The sequence below is a fragment of the Paroedura picta genome, chromosome 4 (genome assembly GCF_049243985.1).
Source record: "Paroedura picta isolate Pp20150507F chromosome 4, Ppicta_v3.0, whole genome shotgun sequence".
NCBI classification, from domain to species: domain Eukaryota; kingdom Metazoa; phylum Chordata; class Lepidosauria; order Squamata; family Gekkonidae; genus Paroedura; species Paroedura picta.
In genome coordinates this window covers 59,334,945-59,359,770 of record NC_135372.1, presented here as the reverse complement: position 1 = coordinate 59,359,770, position 24,826 = coordinate 59,334,945, and the positions used below count along the sequence as shown (strand labels likewise).

At 41.6% G+C, this 24,826-nt stretch overlaps 2 protein-coding genes and 1 long non-coding RNA gene across 3 annotated transcripts in view; 2 read left to right on the top strand and 1 right to left on the bottom strand.

Moving 5' to 3' along the window:
- The window catches only part of EPHX4 (epoxide hydrolase 4), a 37,776-nt gene extending 29,252 nt beyond the window's left edge, over positions 1-8,524 (top strand). Inside the window, exons 5-7 of the mRNA XM_077333028.1 lie at positions 1,478-1,581; positions 2,721-2,869; positions 7,535-8,524. Of these exons, the coding sequence (XP_077189143.1) occupies positions 1,478-1,581; positions 2,721-2,869; positions 7,535-7,766 (485 nt within the window). The 3' untranslated portion in view covers positions 7,767-8,524. The remainder of the gene's footprint in view (positions 1-1,477; positions 1,582-2,720; positions 2,870-7,534) is intronic.
- LOC143835435 (uncharacterized) lies at positions 2,863-9,328 on the bottom strand. Its single transcript, XR_013230139.1, has 3 exons — positions 9,000-9,328; positions 7,543-7,580; positions 2,863-6,030 (listed from the first exon to the last, which is right to left on the bottom strand). It is a non-coding gene; the product is annotated as an uncharacterized LOC143835435 (long non-coding RNA).
- Positions 9,305-24,826, top strand: part of BTBD8 (BTB domain containing 8) — a 52,694-nt gene continuing 37,172 nt past the window's right edge. The window contains exons 1-2 of the mRNA XM_077333026.1: positions 9,305-9,662; positions 12,351-12,548. Coding sequence (XP_077189141.1) covers positions 9,520-9,662; positions 12,351-12,548 — 341 coding nt within the window. The 5' untranslated portion in view covers positions 9,305-9,519. The remainder of the gene's footprint in view (positions 9,663-12,350; positions 12,549-24,826) is intronic.

Sequence of the window (24,826 nt, the reverse complement as noted above, 5' to 3'; positions counted from 1 at the left end):
TGCCGTCACGTGCGGATGAATTCCATACATGTATTATATACTATGTGAATAAGTATTTTCTTTTGCCCTGATCATCTCGATTTCAGGCTCCTAATAAATTCTGTTTTTGGGTTGGGATCCACTGGAATCTCTTCCATATGGAATTCCAGCATTCTAGTGGAGAGAGGATGGGTGATATCATTTCAGAAAAGAACTGGAAGATTAAATCCCTGAACATTGATAGGAAGTTAGTTGTGCCAGTTTTGTCCTCCCTCACAGGGTTTCCCTTATCTTGTTCATAGCTGTGCAGCCCCTTTCCATCTCTTTGTTTTTTCTTGGCTGTCCGACCCAGTCATTTGAATGTATATTGGTAAACGCTGTCCCATCCTCTGGAACTGAACCCATGTTTGATAAAGATGCAAGAAAGGGTGATGATAACTAGCAAAACAAAACTAACTTTAAGGGGGGGAATTATCAGGTAAAAATCGAGTTTAGGACTGAGGTTAATGGGGAAAAGGCATATTTAAAAACGTAATTTGCTACAAACAAATAGCTGTTTCTGTTATTCAGACACATCTTTAAAACTTGAGAGAGATTTCTTGGCAGTCTGTTTACATAAAGAAGCATAAGCTTCTTGGTCTAACAGAGACTAGCATTGGTGAAGACAGAAGCATTCACACAAGTCCCCATTTCTTTCCTTATACACTGGCTAGGGATCACTCCTTTCTTCCAGGAGCTATTTCTTTTAGTTTTGATAGGACTGGGCTACTTGTCCCACTTCCCTAACTCAGGATTTTTCTTGATCCTCTCACAGTCTGCATTGTCCCATCTCCTCCCAAACTGTCAACTCCCAACTGCCAGTGTCAACTGAAGAATTCCATTTGAATCCTCTGTCACTCAAAGCTCCCAGCGTGTGTGTTACAGCATTAACTATGTACTGTCTGTTACAGGAACTTTCTGATAAAAATTTCATCAAAAATGGGATAATCTGAGTCTGTTTTGGCAGAAAGGGTGTCCTAGAAATTAAAAGAAATAATAAATAAATAAATAAATAAATAAATAAATAAATAAATAAATAAATAAATAAATGTGGAGCCTCAAGTGTACAGGACACCCAGTGCTTCTCTGTATGAAGTGCATGTTCAAACTGAAATGATCAACTCAAATTGTTACAATGGTCATCCTTTTTAAAAACAGCTCATTCTTGGCTGATCTGAAGTTGGTTTTATGTGTCTTCATGTGTTAGAGCCAGATTATTACAGGTAACAGGATGGAGAAAATCCAGTAGCCTTTATTAGTAAAATGCCTTAGGGTTCATGCCTAATCTTATTCTTTACTTTTATCCCAGTCAACACAGCGTACTTCTGCTTCCATGAGATTAAGGGAAAAATTAATTATATTTATGAGTTAGGCAGTTTTACTGTAGTAGTCCCTAGATATATGTAGTTTATCAGAATTTCATCAGCTTTTCTTCTTCATTCTTTATTTCTTTTTAAAGAATACATTCTACGACATCCATCACAAATGATGAAATCCTCTTTCTACTACTTCTTCCAGATGCCATGGTTTCCTGAATTTATGTTTACAATAAATGATTTCAAGGTGAATGTCTACAAAGAAAATGAATGTATTATCAATGCAAACACTGCCCCTCATGGAAAAATATCAGTGCAAGAATGAAAGGTTTAGTTTTAATACTAAGAAATTGTCTTTGGTGTTTACTTGATTATTAGAAATTATTATATGTGTAAGTAAAAAAACACATAGATGCACAGTATTCTTACTTTGTGGGATATACATACTAGTGCCACATGTCCTACAACTTAGTTGTAAATTGGTGTATATGTGTTTTGAATTGTACTGTTGTTTTATTGTTGTTACCCGCTGTAAGTCAGCCAGAGAAGGGCAGGCTATAAAAATAAAATTATCATAGTAATAACATTTGAGTAAGTAACAGAGCCTATCAACTGGGGAAGCATTGTTCAATATCTAGCCCAGGATCTGGGTGTAGATGTCTTCAACTCTTCCTTTTATTCCTTGGAGAAAGCATCTAAAAGGTCCTCTTTGCCTGCTCAAGGTTTGCGGTATAACCTTATTCAGAGTTCATGAGCTTGTTGAGATCCTTTCCATCTCAGCATATGGCATATTACTCTGCCAAAAAACTTACTGATGGGACTATCTGAACAATATATAATAATAGATAACAGATGCTGTATTACTTATATATTTTTGAAGCTTGTACAATAATTAGCTTGTACAATAATTTAAAAAATAAAATTATCACTATTATTTTTAATATTATTATTATTACTTGTCAATCCAAGTCCATTACTGAAGCCATGCTGACTTTTATACCTTTGTCTCGATGTCAGATGTAACCTGCTCAATATAGTTATCACTTGTGATCCTGATTCCATGAACTCTAAAGGAAGGGGATGTGCTTTTCTTTAAGGCAATCTACACCCATATTCTGAGCCAAAACTCTGTCCTCGCTACGGTCATCTGACAGCCATATCTCAAAATGTTTTGCTTTACCAATGTGTTCTGTGTACAGATTTGATCAGACCTATGTCATGGAAAAATGTGTGCTTTATAATTTTAGTAACAGTGGAAGGCTGATTAATATAAGCAAGCATTTCCTACTCAGTTTGAAAATATGACAATGGTGATGATTTACAATTGCTTAGCAATTTCAGCCAGTTTTAAACATCTTAGATGGATTTTCCTATTCATTGTTGTAGGCCTTGAAAAATCTCTTTACCAGCCCGTTTACTGGAATAGGAAGAAAAGGCTGCAAGCTAACAGCAGAAGATATCGAAGCTTACCTTTATGTTTTTTCCCAGCCAGGGGCACTAACTGGTCCCATTAATCACTACAGAAACCTTTTCAGGTAAGTATCATGTTCTTGAATCCAAGCCTCTCTTCACAAGCAGGTAGGTGAACCTTTAGGGCTTGGTTGGGGGTATGTGCCAATTAGACAAATGTCATCTTATGCCATACATGAACACAAGAGTTGCTTCTGGGAGAAGTTTGTGTAAGTCAGAGACCAAATGGGGTTTTTTTGGGGGAAGAGGGAGAAATACTATGTGAATTTCTGTTGGGGACTCTGATGTAGGCTGCAGGTGAGGCCTGGAGTTCTTCAGGAATTACAACTGACCTCCAGACAATAAAGATCAATTTCCCAGGAGCAAATGGACAATGGGCTCTATGGCACTTTATATGGTAGAAGCCTCTCCTCTCCCCCAAAACCTGCTGTTTCTGGGCTTCACTTTCAAATCTCCAGGAATTTCTGTAACCCAGAGCTGGCAGCCATAATCTCTGGGGCCCATTGAGAAATCACAAAATCATTCAAGAGATCTGTACCATTTAGCCAAGAAGGAAGCTAGTTTGAATTATTTGATTTTCTGTTACAGTATGTAAGGAGGTAGAGAGGCCAAAGAGTTGCAGTTTCATTTGACTTTTAACTCAGGACATGTTTACATGAGGTGTGGTTCTTCGGGGGGGGGGGGACACTTCATATATAAACTTCAGAGTTTTTAAAAATGTCTTTGTTCACTGTAGCTTGATACTTTTATACATTCTTCATGTATCATACATTTATATTATGCCCCTTATTTAGCATTAAATTCAGTAATATTAAACAGAACTTTTATATGCATACTCTGTTTAAATCCATACACAATTTTTTTCAATATCAATTCTAGGTTTAAAGAATTAATTTAGTTGTGTGATACTTACGGGACACTGCCTTTGCTGCCCTAGTCTCCCACTAACCAGTACACCATACTCATTACGTTTAATCTGTTTGAGATAATGTAATTGGTCCTATTGACTTTATAAAGCTATCATCTCTTCACACACTATTTAAGCTGAAACACTTGCTTATAATTTGCTTCTAGTATTTATGCAGAGATTCAAACCTGCAGAGCCCAGGCTAGCCCAATCTCAGCAGCTCTCAGAAGCTAAGCAGGGTTAGACCTGGCTAGTATTTGTATTGAAGATCTCAAAGGAATGGCAGAGTTGTGACATGGAGGCAGGCAATGGCAAACCACCTCTAAATATCTTTTGCCTTGGAAGCTTTCCACTACCACTTATACAGACATAAACTATAATGATTTCAAGGGGAATCACTTCCAAGTGTCGTTAGCATTACATATCCAGGCACTTACTTGGAAATGGGCTTCACTGAAATCAGTGGGACTTATTTTTTCAGTAAATATTTTCAGTCTGGTTAGATCCTTTTATTTCTGTAAGACAAATCTGCAGGGAGCTATGCTGGATGTAAAGTAGTGCAATATTGAATCAACTGTAAAGTAGTATAATATTGAATCAAGTAGAGGTGGCCAAACTATGGGCATTTCTATACACAAGAAATGTAGCTTTACAGCCTCTGGATCTAGGTAGCCGCTTGAAGTGCCCAGCACTGTGGCGTGGAGGGGCGGCACCAGTGCCACCCGTCCTCTCCGCGCCACGGCACTGTCCACCTTGAGCTGCGGTGCTCGCCGAAGAGGTGGAAGTGCGCAACCCTAATCCATATCTTGTTTTAGCTGGTTGCCTGCTGGTTGTTCACCAGTGGCTCACACGTTTTAGGGTGGTGAATTCACTCTTCTGGATTCCCAAAATCACACGTTAAAAAAGGTGAAATTGAGAGCTGGCTACTGGGCAACCTCTGGATGTAGGCAACATCATGTGGAGGGTCCGGAATATGCCGCCTACATTTGGAGGTTGTATGTTACATTTCTTGCATGTGGAAATGCCCATAGTTTGGTCACCTCTACTTGATTCAATATTACACTACTTTATGGTTGATTCAATATTGCACTACTTTATGTCCAGCATACCTCCCTGCAGATTAAAATGGCGAATTTTTATGACAGACATAAAATGATGTTATATTGAATTGATATGAGGAAAATAAGAATAAGGAAAAGCCCCTAAATCATTTGAGTAAATATCATTAGTGTATTCTTAAAAACTTACATTAGGTATTCCTCTCCCTGCCCCCCCAGCTGTTTTTGGATGTTCTTGAACTTACAAGATACATTTTAAAGGGTTTAATGATATTGATGTCAGCCCTTCCAACTATGTTCAGAACAATGTATATAGAATGGCATTAAAAACAGCTAATGTGATATGGCACTGCAGGCTCAAAAGATGAAAAAAGTAAAAATAACAATGACTAGTACACTTTCAGTTCCTAGACAATATGATTTTTTAGGCATAAGCCCTGCACAAAATGGGAAAGGATTTCAAATATTTATGTCCTGCCATCTGATTTTACATTTGTGGGAGGGGATTTTTCTAACCCAGATATAGCCCATCCAGTGTTACTGCATGAACATACAGAATCTAATTTATACTGCTGCTTTGATTCAAAGCATATCTAAGCCCTCGTCTCATAGAGTAGCATGGTACAGATCACAAGACTAAATGGGGCCCAAACATAGGGTTGCCAGCCTTGAAGTGAGGGCTGGAGATTTCTTGGGATTATAACTGATTTCTTGGCAACTTTGAAAAGTGAAAATGGTGGCTTTGGAAAGACTGGCAGTCTTCAAGCAAAGGTTGGATACACACTTTTCTTGGATGCTTTAGAATGCTTTGGGCTGATCCTGCGTTGAGCAGGGGGCTGGACTAGGTGGCCTGTATGGCCCCTTCCAACTCTATGATTCTGTGATTCTGTAAACTGTACGTCATTATACCCACTGAAGTCCTTTCTTTCCCCAAAACCCCCCTCCTCAGGCTCCACCCCCCAATCTCTTGGTATTTCCTAGCCTTGAGTTGTCCAGCCTTCCCAAACATCTGTTTTTATCAATACATCATATGTACCTGCATATGCTTTCTTCATGGGTCAGTCCACATGACCTGTAACTGGAAAATTACTTGTATTGTGTGAACCATGTGTGTAAAGAACCTGCATATGTGGCAATGTCCACTTCATTCAGCATTCCCCTGATACTTCTAAAAGATGATTCAGTAAAGATCTGCTCCAGAATCTCTTGGCACTTGTTGTTCATAGGATACAGCCTCTTATTTCACAAGGACTCGCTTAATCTGAAAGAACAATAAATTCCATGGAAGATTGATTAGGTTCATTTATTGATTTTATAACAAACTAGGGGCAAAGCCCGTTGTATCCAAGAATACAACGGTCGCTAGAGCTTGGCAGTGGGAAGAGGAAGAGGAGGAGTTGTCCAGTCTGTAAGGACATGGGTTTGAATGTGTGTGTTGTGTGGGAGGTTGTGGTGGCGTAGTGGCAAATGAGGGCATGGGTGTGGAGATATGGGTGTCAAAAACCAGTGGTTTGGAATGTTCACTGAATGTGAGAGAAGACTGACCGTTGGGAATTGTAGCATAGTGGTTACAGATGAGCTTTCCAGAGCCATGTCTTCAGATATGTGAAGGGAAAATCAGACTGGAGACTCTTCTTAGGGGAAAATTACATGGCAACCAATTCCCCCCAGTTCTGCGTCATTTCCCTTCTTGTGTGAATTAGGCCACAGACACCAAAATGCCCCTCTGCCCTAATACACATGGGGTAGTCACAATACACAGGTGTCCACCCTGTTCCTTCTTCTCCATTTTTTCACTGTTGATAAAATGTTATGTGCCCACATGCTTCTTTCATGGTTGCTCCTTAGAAGAACGGATTTTTGTACCCTGTTGTTTACTACCCAAAGGAGTCTCAAAGCGGTCTACAAACACTTTTTCCATTCGTCTCCCCACAATAGTCAACCTGTGAGGTATGTGGGGCTGTGAGAGGTCTGAGGGAACCGGGAATAGTCCGCAGTGACCCAGCAGGCCTAAGCTGTCTCAAAGCGCACTCTGCAGCCTCCTGCCAGCTCTGTCAGTGTTCTGAGGCAAAGTAATAGTTGGACATGACAGTTAGGACAGCCTTGGGGTGAAAAGGGCTGGCACAGCCTGTCCAAGCCTCTGTTCTCACCCCCCTTGGCAGCCCTTACTGACCTCCTCTCCCTTTGGTGGTCAGGAGCAGACTGGCAGCTATTTCTCCAGATTGCCCCTGGCTGGATGGAATTTTGGTCGGTCCTGGTAAGGGGCCAATCGGAAGGCGCTTTGCGCCCTCCGTTTGGCCCCTCTGCTTGTCAGTCCAGGGCCAAGGGACCAATTGTTGCCCCCCCCATCACAGACTGAGCCCACCACAACACCCCTTACTGTTTTATTAAGAGGGAAAAGATTAAGGGCAGTTACTCTTAGTGCTAAAATAAAACTTAATCTTCATATATTTTATTGAGAAATTTGTATATATGTCTCTAGCCCCAATCCAGCCCTGCAGCTAGTCATCATAGATGAATATTTGTATCACTGCATTCTATATGATATATACTATACATAACATAAAGAAATTCAAAGACACACGTGGCTGCTTCTTGGGACTGGGGTATGCATTCTGATGGGGATGTAGATGCTGATCTGTATCCATATATTGGCTGCATGGGAAAACTTGACACTATGCTTGGGTTAATAGAACAGATTATGAAATACAGCTAAACTGATTTATTTTAAAATAATAACATAAAATATTTCCTTTAAAAAAAAGTTGCCTACCTCTTCAGCACCATGAGGTCACCATGCCTACTCTGTTGCTGTGGGGAGAAAGAGATCCTTTTATGGAGGTGGAGATGGCAGAAATCACAAGAATGTATGTCAAAAATCAATTTAGACTGACTATTCTGTCTGATGCTTGCCACTGGCTCCAACAAGATCAACCTGACATCGTGAACAAGTTGATATGGACTTTTCTAAAAGAAGAGTCAAGAAAAAGAGAGTGACTTATTTTCTTTTGCTGACACAATCTAAATGTTAAAAGCTCATTACTTGTGATCAGGGCCATATCTGCAGCCTAGACAGAGCTCTGCTAGAGAAAATGTTTTCAGTGTACTGTACATATTGATGCCAATGTTATTACAAGAAAGGTGGTGTAAGACTACGTAACGTTAATGTTGGTTTTACCCGTATTCTGTATTTTGCACATGAAACACTTGCCTTAAAATATTTGTGCTTGTACAATAAGGAATTAATAGAAAGTTGCTTAGTCTTGATTACTCACTTGCTTTAAAATTCTAATGTGTGGTGCCTTTAAAAATTTATAATGAATCAGTGAAGGGGTACCAGAAGTTGCTGTTGATAAGATGATTAATTTTCATTCTACTGGTTGGAAGGTTGTTTTATTTAACTATATATTTTTAGCCATTAAAGATGTTATCTGATCTTTGGGTCTACATGTTACTGAAGAAGTCTAAAGAACTTTTTGTCTGAGCACATCAGAAATCATAAAGTGACAAATGAGATATAATTGTAATGCCCGTTGATAGCTTCCTGTGCAGTGGTGTTAACTGGAAAAAACTAGGATGCAATACACACAATGTTTTAAAACTTTAATAGAGCCTGAAGAACTCAGATAATGACTTGTGTATCCTAGTATATGCCTTGTTCAAATAAACTGCAACTAATGTGGTGCTCTGTACCCAGCTCTTTATAAAGAGACTTCTGTATGTATGACATTAAAAAGTGAACGATCTATTATCAATTAGCTGACTACTTCATATCCCTACCAGAATCAGTTCCAGGAAGGGCTAGATTCTTTGTATTTTGCTTTTGTGATGAACTCCTTTAGCTAGTTCCAGGGAAGGCTGAGTTCTTGGCACTCTGTTTTTGTGACTAACTCCTTTAGCAACTATTTGTAGAAAATTAAAGATTGCCTCCCTGGTCTATGGAGTGGAGGGAACTGGTTGATGGATGTATTTCCTAGGGAAAGCCATGCTGCATTAAACATCCCAAACTGGCAACTGCCATTTTTAGTCTCCTGTTCTTATGAAAGAATACAAACAACCCTAGGATCAGCAATTAAAGCTTTAGGACAGACATAACTTCTAGTTAAAATCCTATTCATAGTGGCTGGGCCATCTTTCAAGCAAACATGTTCTGAATCAGAGTGGGAACATTTTATATAATCAAAAGTTTAGTGATTTTTCCACAAACATCAAAATGCTATTGAGACGTACCGAAAGCATGTGGTTATGTCCAATCGCTTCTGTGTTCTCGGCTATGTGCATGTTTGCACTCTGTTCCTTCTGAGGACTCAGACTTCCTTTGCCCCCGGCGACAGCCAAAGCCTCCCCACGCACTTCCAACCCTGAGAGATGCTACCCTTCATCGCCATGTGCGCAGGACGGAAAGTAAACAAGAAGGAGGCGGGACTCAGCAGCTACTGATGGGAAAGCAATCTTCAATTGGGCTAAACCTTTCTGCGGGCCAATGAGGAGAAGGAAGGGGTGGGCGTTGATTCGGCACCGCCTAAGGAGCGCAGGTTTCCGGCACGGGATACGCTCAGGTTTGCGAGCTGTTGGGGCTGCTCCGCTGCTGGAGTTACGCGCGGTACCCATAGACCTGTAGGTAGCGGAAATACGCTTCGTGAATGCAAAGTTCAGGCTCGAGTGGCGTAAGGCGCTCCGCGTATTGGGACCGAACCTGCGCTGGGCGTGCCCTGGCCTGGCCGGGCCTCGAGCGGGGGGCTGTTGGCCCATGGCGCGCTGTGGGGGCGACGCCGTCTCCCGAGGGCCAGGTGGGACCCGGGAAGGAAGAGGGAAAGGCGGTGACAGGTTGGCCTTGGAGAGGCGGAGGCTGAAGGAGACGGTGGCTGAGCAGCTGAGTCAAGACGTGAGCAGGTAAGAGCGGAGGTGGAAGGCTGGACGCGCGGAGACGGGGGAATAGGCAGACGCCTTCGTATTTGCCAGTATGGATGAGCGAAGTACTGGGGAGGGGTCCTCAGTGCAACTAAGCACAGAGGTTCATGGGGTAAGAAGCAAACCTCCGGTACCCCGAATCTAGACTACTTGGACCTAAAGGTTCGTAGGGCAAGAAGAAAGCCCCCAGCCCCCCGAATCTAGACCACTTGGGCCCTTAGCCATACAATCCAAGTCATTTGTAAAGGTAGTCCTGCATAAAGCATATCTTTACTTATAGTTATATCTTGCTTGTTGGTCATATGGTCATTTCATTGTTTATAAAAGTACCCAGCATAACTACTAAAATTTCACCACAATTTTTCTCAAGAGATTTATTTATCACATTTATAAACTGCCACTCCCAGCATGCTGGGAGAAACAAATGACTGAAGTTGGTATGAGGATTAAAACGGTGAATCTCATAATTGATTTGGTTATGCATGTTTTTTACAGCTATAACTCAGGCCCAGTGAGGACCTATCTGGAGATTTTGGGGATGGAGTTTGAGGAGAGGCTACAGTAGGAGAGGTATTAGGTCACAGTCCACCTGATCTAAAGCAACTGTTTTCTCTAGCATCCTGGCTAGGGAGTGAAAGGGGAGCACAACACTAACAGACAACAAAGAAATAATTTGTTTTTGTTAAACAAAAAAAAGAGTTGCAGAAAAATCATGTATGCTGCCCTGAGATTTGGAAGAGCGGTGGAATAGAAATGTGATATGTACAAAGCTATAACAACCACAATGATATATTCTAGTCTAGTAATAATAATAATAAAAAAAAATTCAAAATTAATTCATGAAAAATTAAACTGAGAAATACATGATGCCTTAATGTTCATGCACTTGTGTGCATGTGCACTAGAATCAGAATGTTTGGTTTGCCAAATTTAGGTAGGAAAACTCCTGGAGATTTGGGGTTAGAGCCAGAAGAGGACATCTGGGAAAGAACTCAATAGGGATGTAATGCCATAAAGCAGAGACCACCAACTTTTTTGAGCCTGCCGATACCTTTGGAGTTCTGACACAGGGTGGTAATTGCAACTACAGAATGGCCACCACAGGAGGCAGAGTCATACACATGTATAGAGGAAGCCCAAGAGCAGGAGACAAAAGGAGTAATTTCAAAAGTACATAGGGTGTGTGTGAGAGAGAATAAAACTGAAGGCTGCAGTGGCATTGTTCTGCAAAGGCTACCCTTGTATCCAAACTGGAAACTTCAGTTGGTCCAGAATGGGGTGGCCAGAGTCTTTACACGAACCAGCTGGAGAGAGCATATTTAACCAATGCTCTTCCAGCTGCACTGGCTCCAGATTGAGGAGCAAATCAGGTTCAAGGTGTTGGCTCTTACCGTTAAAGCCCTAAATGGTCTAGGACCTTTGTTCCTGCAGCACTGCTTCCTCCCCATGCCTCTCAGAGAATCAAGCCTACAAAACCTGCTCAAGAGCTCTGGCCCCAGAGAAATAGAACTGGTTTCAACCAGTGCAAGGATATTTTCAGTCCTGGCGCCAGCCTGATGTAAAGCTCTTCCAGGTGAGTTCAGGGCCTTACAGGATTTAAATCAGTTCTGCAGGGCCTGCAAGACAGAGCTATTCTACTAGGCCTATGGTTGAAGCCTACAAAATATCACATTGCCTCCCTATGAACACATAACATATAACAGATAGGAAAAGGTTACCATCAGTATGCCATAAAATGAACCACTGTAGCACTTTACCCCCTTCCCTGCCTGCCCCACTGAAATAGAAATTATGCTCCTACGATTGTAACTATTTTAGGCTTTGCACAGTTAATCATATCTCCAGTGGGCAATCAGAGATCCTGCCTGGCCCTGCCCACCTTCTAGAAACACTTGGCAGGCCCCAGGAAAAGTGCTGGTGAGCATAGTGGCGCCCATGAGCACCACAGTGGTGACTTCTGCAATAGAACCTGCCTTACAAAACTCCAATTTTCGTCAGGGAAACTGATCTCTGCAATCTGGAAATCAGTAATTCCAAGAGAATCCTGGGGCCCAGCTGGAGGTTCACATCCCTATAAAATATCCTCCTGGCTACTAATTAGAAATTAATAATAGCAAGGTCCAATATTTATTTTAGTGCATATGTACTCTTACTCCAAAACTTTTTTTAAAAAGTCATTTCTTAGATCTTTCTCAGAAGCAAAATCAGAATGGTGCTCTTGCAGTACCTGGAATTTGTGACTGTGCTTGATATGAGTGGATTGCATTACATTACGTTTGTTTGTTTATTATCTGCTGCCTTTCCTGAAGGCTCAGGGCTGTTTACATCAAACAGGAATAATACAAATAACTCATAACTCAGTTTATAATAATACAATGATAGCTATAACATTATGAACATTGAGGAAAACAATAAATCAGCACTTACCGATGACCTGATGGGTGGGTGATGTGAAAACATTCTTTGATATTGCATCCAAGACCATGAAGGCCTATTTTTCATCAATCAATCAACGGCATATTTCACTCAGATCATTAATTTTTCTAGTGTTTTTTTTTCACTATGAAGATGTATCGAATTGGTTCGCTAAATGTTATATATGAAATATCTTGTATGTTGCTTCTAAACCCACCTCTTGGTCTTCCATGACAATTTCTGTTCTGTCAACAGGCTTCTTAAAGAAGAAATCCAAACTGACATCACTTTCTGTGTTGGAAATACTTTATTCAAAGCACACCAGGCACTGCTTTCAGTGAGAGTTCCAGACTTTTTTTCACAAGTAACTGGGAGAGTGTTAAATAATGTGAATACCTGTGAAGTTCTTGATCTGGAGAATGTGGAACCATCTGAATTCAAACAATTCCTGGAGTAAGTCTCTACTTATTTTCCTCTTTAAAATATATTTATTGTGACATGATGGAAGTTTTGACAATAGGCCAGGTTATGCTGTAACATGTTATCTGGAGGCTTTGGAAATCTAGATCTGATTATTAGGATTGGTCATAAGGAATTTGACTGGGTGAATTTAATTTCCTGTCACACCTTAACATTCTCTTCATTACTGGATTGTCTAAATTTGGAGGCATAAGCACCAAATGGTACCATTCAGATGTAAAGAGAAACTGTTTGTTGCTATATGAAGGATAATAGCAGATCCTCAGGTTTGTGTATTCTACTGCCCCTTCCCTTTGCCTTGTCTTTGTGCTAATACTATGAATCAAAGGCAATTTCTTTCACAGCTTTTTGTAATGATTGAACCACAAATTATTGGTTGCATTCATCTCTAAATTAGTATTCCAAATTGCAGTTTGTTATTCGGAGGGAAGAATTCAAACTATAGCTTATGGTTCAGATGTAATGTCTGATTTCTCTGATAGTGGGAGCCATGTTACCTGGCTGTGAATAGGAGGAGGGTAGAAAGAGGGATCCTATGCTGAGGATTCCCCTGGGCCTGTTCAGGTGATCTGAACAATGCCAGTAATGATGGTTGGTGTCTGCACTGATAGCATCTCCACATGTATTGTAGTTGAATTAGTTGGCCATTTCTGCACGAGCAAAATGTTCCTGGACAGCCTTGGCATGTTGGCAGCATATAGAGCCCCCTCCACATGATGTCACCAATATCCCAAGGCTGTCCGGTAGCCAGGTTGAAATTTGGCCATTTTTAAGTCGCAATTCTGGGAATCCAGAAAACTGGATTTACCAGCCTAAATTGCACGAACCACTGGTGAGCTACCAGTGAGCAACCAGATAAGACTGTATGGGGAGGGAAATGCACGATAGTTTCAGCAGCTTTGTCCTGCCCTTGTTCCCACCCTCCCCTCTCCATTTCCTATTTTAAATTTCTTTTTAAAATGTTGCGGTCTGCGTTGCTGCGGACCACAAACCTACATTATCCAAGGTAAAATAAAATCTTTAAAGTGTCTACAGTCTTCTTGGGATCAGACAGGCAAAACACAGCCCTGTTTTTGTTTTCTGGAGGTGAGAAATGAGCTGGGAAGGGGGGGGGGGCAGGTGATCAAACAGCTTTCTCCCGAACATTCAGTCATGTGTGTGCTTTGCTTTTAAGCCTATTAGCACAAAATGTATTCTTGGCCTTCAGTTACATGTCCAGCCTTCTCACAACTTGGGCAGGCAAAAATAGTCCTATTTGCAACTTCTGGAGGTGGGAAAGGTGTGTGTATTTTGAGGGGGGGGGGTGATCTGGCTGTCTTCTGCCAATCATACAGGGGTCTGAGGAGGAGGCTCCAAACAGGCTCGGAACAGGCCTCCGGGAGAATACAGGCTCTTCCCCCCCCCCCACAGCTGTTTTCCTGTGCTAAACCTGAACCTGCACTTGGGAGATGGGAATTATTTCTCTGTGTTTGCTGATGGTCCATGTCAAATATTTGTACATAGTTAAAGGAGCATAAAAGCAGCTTGACTCGATCTTAGAAAGGTTGTTTGGAGCGTGCTGTTCTTTGCTCTTACTGATCTTGTTAGGTTTAGATATCTGCTGCCTGCCTGGGAAGACTTCCTTGTTCTCTGTCTACTGAACCTCTACAGCAGGGGTAGTCTAACTGCGGCCCTCCAGATGTCCATGGACTACAATTCCCAAGAGCCCCCTGCCAGCATGGAGGGCCGCAGTTTGACTACCCCTGCTCTACAGGATCTGTGGGATATATTATTTTATTTAGATTTGTTGGCTACCCCTCCCTGAAGACAGGCTTGGGGTAGCTAACAATAGCAAAACACATACAGATATAAAAACAGCAATGAAATTTAGCTGAAAATCCCAATTAAAATGTTTGTTTTTAAGTTTTTCCTGTGTGGACTGGTGGTGGGGATTTTAATTTTGGGGGAAATCAACCCGTTCCTTGGTTTTGTGGAGTTTTGAGGTTTCCTATAGGATTTTAAATTGTAATTGTTGCAGCAGGTTCAGAAGAAAGATTCTGGTTGTGTATGTGAGGATGCAGGTTTTTTAAAAAAGAAACTCAATGTTAGTTTGATTTGGATTTTCTGGTTTGATGTTTTGGTTGAGTTTGTTTTGCTTGCATTGGAGGCTTTTGGTCAATGGTTACTTTGTGTGCTTCACTATTGACTTCTGAATTTTTCTCCATAGGAAACATTTTCCCCCTGTGTTAAACAACGGAGACAAATAGGAAGGCTGGAGGTATCTGGTTCAGGGGTCCATAGAATTGGAATTCTTGGTCCAGTTTGTGTGAAACTTGGATAAGCAGCACTAAGTCCCTTTTAATTCTGGTGTCATTTGGATGAAAACAGCCACTCCATTCCCCCACCTGTGAAATAATGGGACCTAAATAAGTCTGAAATGTCAGAAAAAAACCTGAACCCAAATCAATATTGGGGGACCTGAATTTACATCCTTCTTGAAATCTGACCCTCCCCCCCCCCCCTTTTTTACATGCAGATCCCAAAGACAGGTCCTCAGTGCTTCTGTGCAAAGAACACAGAGATTTACTGCCCTGTGCAAAAGCAGCTGTACCTCTACACCATTTATCTTAATATGCATATTGCTGGTGTTCAAGACTGGGTAGCTTTCCAGTGCTAGAAGTGCTCTTCATCCATCTTCAGAGTCCTTAATTATTGTCCTTTAGAAAGCTGGTTTCTGCCTCACCTTGTAAGGATGCAATGACAGTCATTTGTGCATGTGGTAGGTATGTCTCAGGTTTCCAGCTCTGGCTTGGGAATTACCTGGAGATTTTTGGACCTGGGGGGCAGGGTTTGAGGAGGGTACCTCAGCAGGGTACAGTGCTGTAGAGTCCACCCTCCACAAAAGCCATTTTTTCCAAGTGAACTGTCAGAACAGATGGGTTTTGCTAACCTTTTCACTTAATTATTTTTTTTATCCTGGATTTACTTAGGCAGATTGTAAGTGGGTGGGCAGAAGGGATTGTGTTGGTGCTTGCCTCTTGTGGCCCTTTCTTGCATGCCCAGGGAAATGCCGATTGCCACTGTGGGATCAGAAGGCAAATTTCTTCCAGGCCACAGACTGGCCAGGGATTCATTTTTGGGGGGGGAGGGGGGCATCAGGTGGCCATGGAATTGGGGTCACTGGTGTTGACAAGTTTTTTCACAGCAGTTAAATTATATGGCCACTGAAAACTTGTGATATGTTGGGGAATGACATATTAGTCATTCTGTTTTATAGAAGAGTGAGAAGCATATTGTTTAATTAAAGTGCTTTCTAAGGCTGCAGGGAAATGCTGTCTTATTTCTGGCTATATTTTATGTACACATTCTTTGATTTCTGCAAGATTTTTTTTGTCCATGTTTAGATTGAAAGACCTATCTACAACAGTTAGTCTAGTGTTACAGGCCCTAGGTAGGTAAGAAGTAGGTAATTCTACTTTCGTTAATATTTATAATATCCCAAGGTATATAAATTCTTAATTTTATATACACTGCTCAGCTGTAATCTTGCTCTGTTTAGCTAGTCTTTTGGTCTTCCCCCGCATGCTGTCTCTTGTCATGTAACCCTGAAAATATACCTTCTCCATGGCAGATTATTAGTAAAACATGTATAAATCTTCTTGTGTAATTCATTGGCCATACTATAAACTGGAGCAGAGAAAAGCTGTTCTCAGTGTGCCCACAGCTTGGAAAGCAATTTTTTTGTCAGTTCCAATTAGCAGCAGCAAGATTGAATTAGCTGATGCAATGCAGGAAGCTTTAGGGAAATGAAATAATAGTGTTTTTGCATTTTAGACTAGATAATATGGTAGACAAATGTTTCCATTACAGCTGTGTGTGTGTTTAAAATATTTATCCCATATTCTGAAATTAATAGTATGCTAAAGAGAGATAATATAAGAACGATAATAAATTTGCAAGGCTGTTGTTCAGTCCCTGTCGTTTCAGTACACAACAAATACATTTGTATTTTTCACTGAAGTCATTCAATTGGACAGAAATTCTAACATATTTACCATCTACCCTTGTCTGACTAGTCATTTTATCAGTAGCTGATACTCTCTTGTTTTTCCACTGCTTAGAAATTGGTATTTTTTGTTGTGATTATTTGCAACAGTTGTATCTAAATTCTGTATGCTAAACATCGTACTGTTCTGAAGATTCTTAACTTTGAAATGAGCAAATCTGTGTTTGTTTGTTTGTTTAAGTTGCTGGAAGCAGGCATGAGCTAAGAGGTTGATTCTGGCCCTTGAAAAGTCCTGCCACCTTACAGTCATGTCCTCTGATAAAGTTGGACTTGCCAGGGACAGGCTCAGTTATGACTTCTGGACATTGACTATCTGTACAACTCTGCCTGATGGCCAGTCACTGTGCAACTCTGAGTGATTTTTTTCCCAGGGAGAAGCAGTCAGTCTTGGGAAAGTTAGGAGAACTGGAGATATGGGACAAATGAAGGCTGGGGGCTGGGAAGAAATAAAAGAAGCAGGAAAAGGGAAGAGGATACAGGAGGAAATGGGATGCTGGCCTCAAGTCACTGCAGGTTCCTAGTTGTATTGTGACTATATTTTTATCCTGAATTTACAAGAGAAGGACAGTAATATATTCCCACAAATATCCTTGTATATATTTATAAACTCATCCACATGACAAAGGTAGGGAACCTTCAAAAAGACTGATCCTTTGTGTCTATAAATAGTGTACATAGAAGGGTGTAGGTATGCAAGTATGCACTTCTGTTTGTCCTATAGACACCATTCTTGCTCAAGACGACAGTGTTCATGGAAATTTTCACTGTCAGTAATGCTTTGAGTTTTAAAAATGTTATCAATTAATCATTTTTTCTGAAATTGCTTTTGATGTATTGTATTGTTTGATTCTATAGCTTTGAATCTTTACAGTTCAACATGAATTCCTTTATCAGTATCTATAGGCTGTGACACCAAAAAAGTATGAGGAACAAATGTTTTTATCAGTTTCAACAGCTATGAGAAGGCTGCAATCCTATCCTGCATTTTTTTTCATCTTATATCTCAAATGTTGTGACCTCCATTAAAATCCTGCATTTAAAACTTTGTTTTTTTCAGATGCCCTACTTATTTTAATTCCTTTTGAAGGTAGCTCTTTCATCCTGTTTAACTTCTTCCCTACTTCAAAGCCTAATTCCAAATTTGACATCCCGGTAGAAGGAGTTATCAGAAGGGGCCTAGTTACATAAAGCGGAATCAATATTATCCTCTTCTCCAGCCATCTTGCTTGTTTGATTTCTCCATTTATATTTTATGCCACTGCTGAAATCTTTATAGATAGCACACCTATTTGCCTGATCCCCTAGTTATTTAGAGCATTTCCAGATATCTTTGCACAGTATCTAAGTAGACCTTTATGTGCACTGTGCTGACTCCTGCCACCTTCTGTCTCTGCTACAGCCTGCCACTAGTTTATATTTCCTGCCAGTTATGGGTGTGAATGTTTCCATCTTCATTGTTCCTTGCTCAATCTCCACCTATAGAAGAAGATCCCTGAATCAGATCAAAAGCTAATCTAGTTGTTAATGGTTCAGGAACTTTACCAGTCATCTCTGTCCTCAAGGCTACTGCCACATCTTGTGACAGTGAATGCCATAAATTATTTTAAAAGGTGCATGTTTAAGACGTCTCTGTCCTGAATCCTTTTGGCTACTGTTTTTCTCTCTTCTGCTGCACTCCTTTCTAGACATCCAGTTTTCTATCAAAGACAGTGTAAGAGTGCCTGGTAATGATCAGCTTGTTCAGTGCCATAGCAGTCATAGTTCTATTGCATATGCCAGGGGTAGTCAAACTGCTGCCCTCCAGATGTCCATGGACTACAATTCCCATGAGCCCCTCCCAGCGAATGCTGGCATGGGCTCATGGGAATTGTAGTCCATGGATATCTGGAGGGCCGCAGTTTGACTACCCTTAGCATATGCTGTATAGCTATTACATTGTGGTCATTGCCATTATAATGTCACAATTAAAACGTGTGTACATCTCTATGAAAAGAGGCATGTGAAATCTGGAGCGACTTCCAGACTGCTTCCCCTATGTGATTTAGCTCTTGTAGTCATGTGGCCAAAATAAAGACTATTGGCTTTGTGTATGTTTTGAAGAATTATCGCTAGTAAAAAACTGTGCAAAGAATAAACTTACATGTGGTAATAAATGCTGGGGAGGGATATTCAAGATGTTTTTGCCGAGGCCCTTCATAGTATGTGAAGGCTGTCCTCTTTTCCTGAAGGTGAAGAAGTAAAAAGGCATTAGGGGGAAGTATCAGACTGGAGGGATTCTGTGCTCTGCTTCAGTCGTCACTCCAGCCACAGTTGAATCGTAGAGTGTAAGCCAGTATTTCCCTCATGCCTGAAGCCAAGGGTAATTTTGTTCTTGCTTCTGGCATGGTTTTAGAATTGCTCACCCCTTTGGGTAAATATCCCAGAACAACTATGGGGTTATATTTATCTAAAATTGCATGCTGTGTGTTAAAACCTGGGCGGGGAATGCTGGTACAGTTTTTGCATACCTTATGTACCTGTGAATAACTGGAGTTACTGGAATATAATCTCTCTTGTTCAAATCCAATTGTAGTCTTTTGGGGTTATTTTAAGTAAGAGAAAACAACATAGTTTTTTAAAAAAATTAGGCTAATGTTCACCATTGCAAGAAGAATCTTAACCAGATTTTGAAAGCTGGTACTGATACCATCAGATAGTGGTATGGAGCCAAACAGCTTTTCTGCAGATGGAAAAGGGAGGAAGGGTTCCCTGTAACCACCCAAGGAGGTTATGCCAGGAATCATGGGACTCGCATGGGGAAGAAACAATGGCATGCCACAGTTCTAAAATAGTTTGGGTTAGGCTGATCACAGGAAAATTAGAGCAGAGAAAGTCTTTCTGTTGGAAGAAAACAGTTTAAAGAGAATGCAACTGAAGGATTTCATTTGGATATGAAAAGGAAATGGGATTTATTAAGAATATATACGAGATGACACAGTGAACTGTTAACCTATTTTCTTCTGTTTTGAAATTATGCTGGTCATTTCATTGTGCTTGTATGAGTATTGGATTTTAACATGACTACTGTATACTTTGCAAGATTTAAATTTTTTTCTTACTTCAATATTGCCCACTGTCACAGAAGCCCGTGTTCTTAGTTTCTGTACAAAGTATTATTTAGGGTAGGGGTCTCCAACAGGTAACACATTGGCAGTTTCACAGTAGTTTGTGCAACCCCCCAGAAGACTCATGAAAATATAAGTTTGTAAAAACAAAATGTGTTCTGGGCTTTTAAAAAAGCTTTTATTTCATAGGATTTTTCTCTGTGGTGCCTGTTGTGCTTTGCTACTTCAGACCAACATGGCTACATCCCCCATCCCCCAAATCTAGCTAATAGCATTGTTTCTGATACTCTTTCACATTCTGTTTCTAGGGCAGAAAAAGACTTGGTGGAGATGGGAGGGGAGAATTGGCTTCTTTTTTCATTACTTGGCAATAGCTCCCATTAATGAAATTGGTGGCAACTCCTGGTTTGGGAGCATGCCTGCTTATGGAAGACTGCAAGTCAAAGGCAGAGACTCATACAGAGACACAATAGGCAGGCTTTTGAAAAGTAAATAATTTTGCTAAGTCTTTGCATTGGAGTGATTGAATGATCTAGTCACACCTGACACATGTGAAAGAATTGCCATCCATCGGACCCAAGGTAGTTGGATGTGGAATAGTAAATCAGCTCAACTGGCATCCTTTTTTGTGGGTAGGTACTTTGGCCTCACAAAATCCTTTTATTAATTTAATAAATAGGGAACATATATATAATACAGTAATTTATAATCTTTGCTCACTAGTACGTTGTGCCCCATTCTCTGATAATTACTGGTATACATGGTACAATAGTAGAGTTGGCCTAGTATAGAACTTGGTTGCTTTGTGTGATAGGGCTGAGTGTAGTTTTGCATTACACTTTGGCATATGTTTAACTGGAAAGCAATGCCAATATTGCTGTGTAGTTTATATTCTAAGAGCATGGTTTTGCTCTTAATAAAAGTGTAATGACTTTGCTTGAGGTATTGGTCTTCTAAATCAGTGGTCCCCAACCTTTATTAGGCTGGGGACCGGCAGGGCATCGGGCTGCGCCCGCGGGGACCGCGCCTGCGCGGGCCACGCCCACGCTTCTGGCTGCGCCCGCGAGCCGCGCCCGCAGATCGGGCCGCGCCCGCGAGCCACGCCCGCGGATCGGGCTGCACCCGCAGGCCGCGCGGGCGCGGCCTGGCCCTGATTCCCTCTTCCCGCCCTCCCGCAGTAAGTAGCTTCCCGGGCCGCAAGCTTGCGGCCTGGGAAGTTTTTTACTGCGGGGGGGGGGCGGGGAGAGGGAGCTGCGGCCCGGCGCCATGGCCTTTGCGGCCCGGCGCCGGGCTGCGGCCCGCAGGTTGGGGACCACTGTTCTAAATGGTCAGTTCTAAAATGAATTCTGTCCCTTCTGCAAAATATTGTTTCCTCTTTGCATATTAACAGCTGTGTACTGGCTTTTGATTCTGTTTCTCCATCCCCCCCCCTATTTTCCACAAGCCCCAAATTAATTTGAAGCTCAGCTTGGTGTTATACCTTATGTATAGGCCCTGGCTTCAGATATTACCAGTTTTAAAAACAAATTGCTCCCATTGAACTGAAGTGCATTTTCAAGTAATAGTAATGATTTCTGGCTTAACCTTTTGTCTTTTGTGGAACTTCATATTCTGGGATGTCAGTGCAGAGCACTGGGGAGTGTGGTAATCAGCAGCATGCACAATGTATATTGAACAGTTTTGAAGCTAATTTATTGAGACAGGCTTTCAAAGATTCAAGGTAAGATAGTTCATTGATAGTTGCAGAGTTTTTCCATGTTGATCAGGCAAAGAGGATCCATTGTGGGTATTTTGATTCTTATGGCCTCTTCAAAGGGAGTGAGGAATACAGAGCTCTTTTAGCCTAACTCTTAATATTTTTTACCTGGCGTGGTTACTAGGCATTGTACCATTTCTCGTCCTTCAGCAATTTATCAGTTGTATTTGAAATAATTTTTTTATTAGGTTTGTTTCCTGCCACTGTTGGAACGCTGGCTTGTGATGGGCTACACTATAAAACCCACATCAATAAAACCCCATTAAAATACATTACACGATACAACATGGTGGTAAAAACCAGTCCTTCCCCCGTAACAGTACGCCTGCCGTCAAGGTGGCAGAGGGGCTATGCAGCCGGTCGTTGCCCGTGATGTTCCAAAGGCAGGTGTTGGATCTTTCTGAGAGGAGGCCAAACCAGATCTTCCTGCACCAGCCTCAGCCATAGATGTGGCAGAAGAGCTCTGTCTTACAGGCCCTGCGGAAAGTTGGTAGCTCCCACAGTGCCTGCAGCTCTTCAGGAGCTCATTCCACTAGATAGGGGCCAGGACCGAAAAGGCCCTAACTCTGGTCAAGCGTCCCTGGGGCCGGGAATAACCAACAAGTTGGTACCCGCAGAGCACAAAGCCCTGTGGGGGGGGGGGCACAGGCTAACATAACCTAATTTCCTAATTTGGGTTGGGTAGATTCTATATGGGATCTTACGTCCTTGGCATATTTTAGAATACTGGTCTGTATGTACCAATTGGAGTCATTTCCTCATTGTATGGATATAGGGTTGTCAGCTCTGGGCTGGGAAATACCTGGAGATTTGTGGGTGGGGTGGAGCCTGAGGAAGGTTTGGTGAGGGGAGGAACTTCAGTGGAGCATAATGTCATACAGTCCACTTTCCAAAGTGGCCATTTTCTCCTGGAGATCAATTGTAATCCCAGAAGATCTCTAGTCACCACCTGGAGATTAGCAACCCTATATGAATCTTACTGGTACCAGACTGCTTCATGTAGTTTCTGCTTTCTGTGCCATTTTTTGGAGGACAGAAAATGGCTGAAACATTGCCCATGCCTTTGGAGGCAAGCAGACAATGGCTAACAATTACATGTGTGTGTGATGTGTTCCAGCATTTCCCCATGGAAATAAATGCCATTTCAGTAAAGAGGAGCAGTCAGTGACCCTTGAAGAAAGCTGAACTTGCATTCTGCCTCTAATAATGTTGGCTTCAGGTCTGTTTTTTTGTCCATTCTAGACCATGTCAGAAGGTTGGGAAATCAGTTTTTACATCTTTATAATGCTCTGGATGCATGCTTATTTCTCCTTCCTTTGTAGGCCAGAGTCATGACTCGTTTGTTGAGCTGCTATTTGAGAACTGTCAGCCCGCAAAATGATTATCAAGATGTTTACAGTCCAGTCAGCATTGCTTCCCACAGGGAAGAAGAATTTTGTATCTTTAATTTAGATGACGGTCTGATGATAACGTGTGATACCTTCCAGCCAGGCTGCTCAACCCAAAGACTATCTCATATTTTTCTGGGGTTATTGTGAATTGTCTAATAAACACAGACAAGTTTCATCTGATGGCAATGCACAGTTTAGAATGTCTGTCTGGAGGTCATTTTCAGAACTGATTTGTACAAGAGTGTTTATGCCTTACAGGTAAACGCATACTCTTTAACACTCTGCAAATTCATGCATAGTGCCCAGCAAATCTTTCTAGGAAATAGTTGTTTGGAAGCCTTACATTCTAAAGAATGTTTACATTCTAAAGCAGTGTTACATAGCTACTAATGCTGTTTGAGTTTAGCAAAAACCCCAAAACCATACTTGTCCTCTATGGCAGTGGTCCCCAACCTTTTTATCACCGGGGACCACTCAAAGCCGGGGACCACTCAGCGCCTTTTACTGTCGCCCGCTGGGGGGGGTAGTTTACTCCTCTACTCTCAATCACTGCCCTAGCGCTCTCTGATCGCTATGGTAATATTTAAACATCCCTTCAAAATAAGATACAGACACGCCACAACAATGAAGTGTGTTGTAAAGGGCCGGGGGGGGGGGGAGAAGGTGTCCTTCGGGGCCCACCTCCAATTAGTCAAAGGACCACATGTGGTCCGCTGCCCACAGGTTGGGAATCGCTACTCTATGGCATTCTTGAACATTATGAGTTACATACCATTTGTTTTCCTTTTATGTAGTTAAGGTGAAACCCATATTTAAAAATAGGGTTGTTTTTTGCAATTGCCTGCACTAGATTATTATTTTTGAGACATTCCAAGGAGTGCCTATGGATGGTTTCTCACTCTGGGTTTGTGTCACAAAATCTCCTATTTATAGTGTGCAGTGCTTGCTTTATTTTGGTACACCCTACATGTACTTGTTATTCTTCTGTATCTTTTTCTTTTATAAAATCAGCATGTGGATTAATGGTGATCGTTCTCGTGTGTGTAATGCTGTCATGTCACTTCCAACTATGGTGACCCCATGAATTGATGACCTCCAAAATGTTCTATCATTAACAGCCTTGCTCAGGTCTTGCATACTGAAGTCTCTGGCTTCCTTGATTGGGTCAATCCATCTCATGTTGGATCTTTTCTGCTGCCTTCAGCTTTTACTAGCATCATTATCTTTCCCAAAGACTCTTGTCTCCTCATAATGTGACTAAAGTGTAATTGTCTCAGTTTAGCCATTTAACCTCAAGGGAGAGCTCAGGTTTGATTTAACCCATTTATTTGACTTTTTGACAGTCTATGATATCCATAAAACTCCCAACACCACATTTCAAATGAATCAATATTCATAGAATCATAGAGTTGGAAGGGGCCATACAGGCCATCTAGTCCAACCCCCTGTTCTACGCAAGATCAGCCCTAAGCATCCTAAAGCATCCAAGAAAAGTGTGTATCCAACCTTTGCTTGAAGACTGCCAGTGAGGGGGAGTTCACCACCTCCTTAGGCAGCCTATTCCACTGCTGAACTACTCTGACTGTGAAAAAGTTTTTCCTGATATCTAGCCTATATCGTTGTACTTGAAGTTTAAACCCATTACTGCGTGTCCTCTCCTCTGCAGCCAACAGAAACAGCATCCTGCCCTCCTCCAAGTGACAACCTTCAAATACTTAAAGAGGGCTATCATGTCCCCTCTCAACCTCCTTTTCTCCAGGCTGAACATTCCCAAGTCCCTCAACCTTATCTTCATAGGGCTTGGTCTCTTGGCCCCAGATCATCTTTGTCGCTCTCCTCTGTACCCTTTCAATTTTATCTACGTCCTTCTTGAGGTGAGGCCTCCAGAACTGCACACAGTACTCCAGGTGTGGTCTGACCAGTGCCGTATACAATGGGACTATGACATCTTGTGA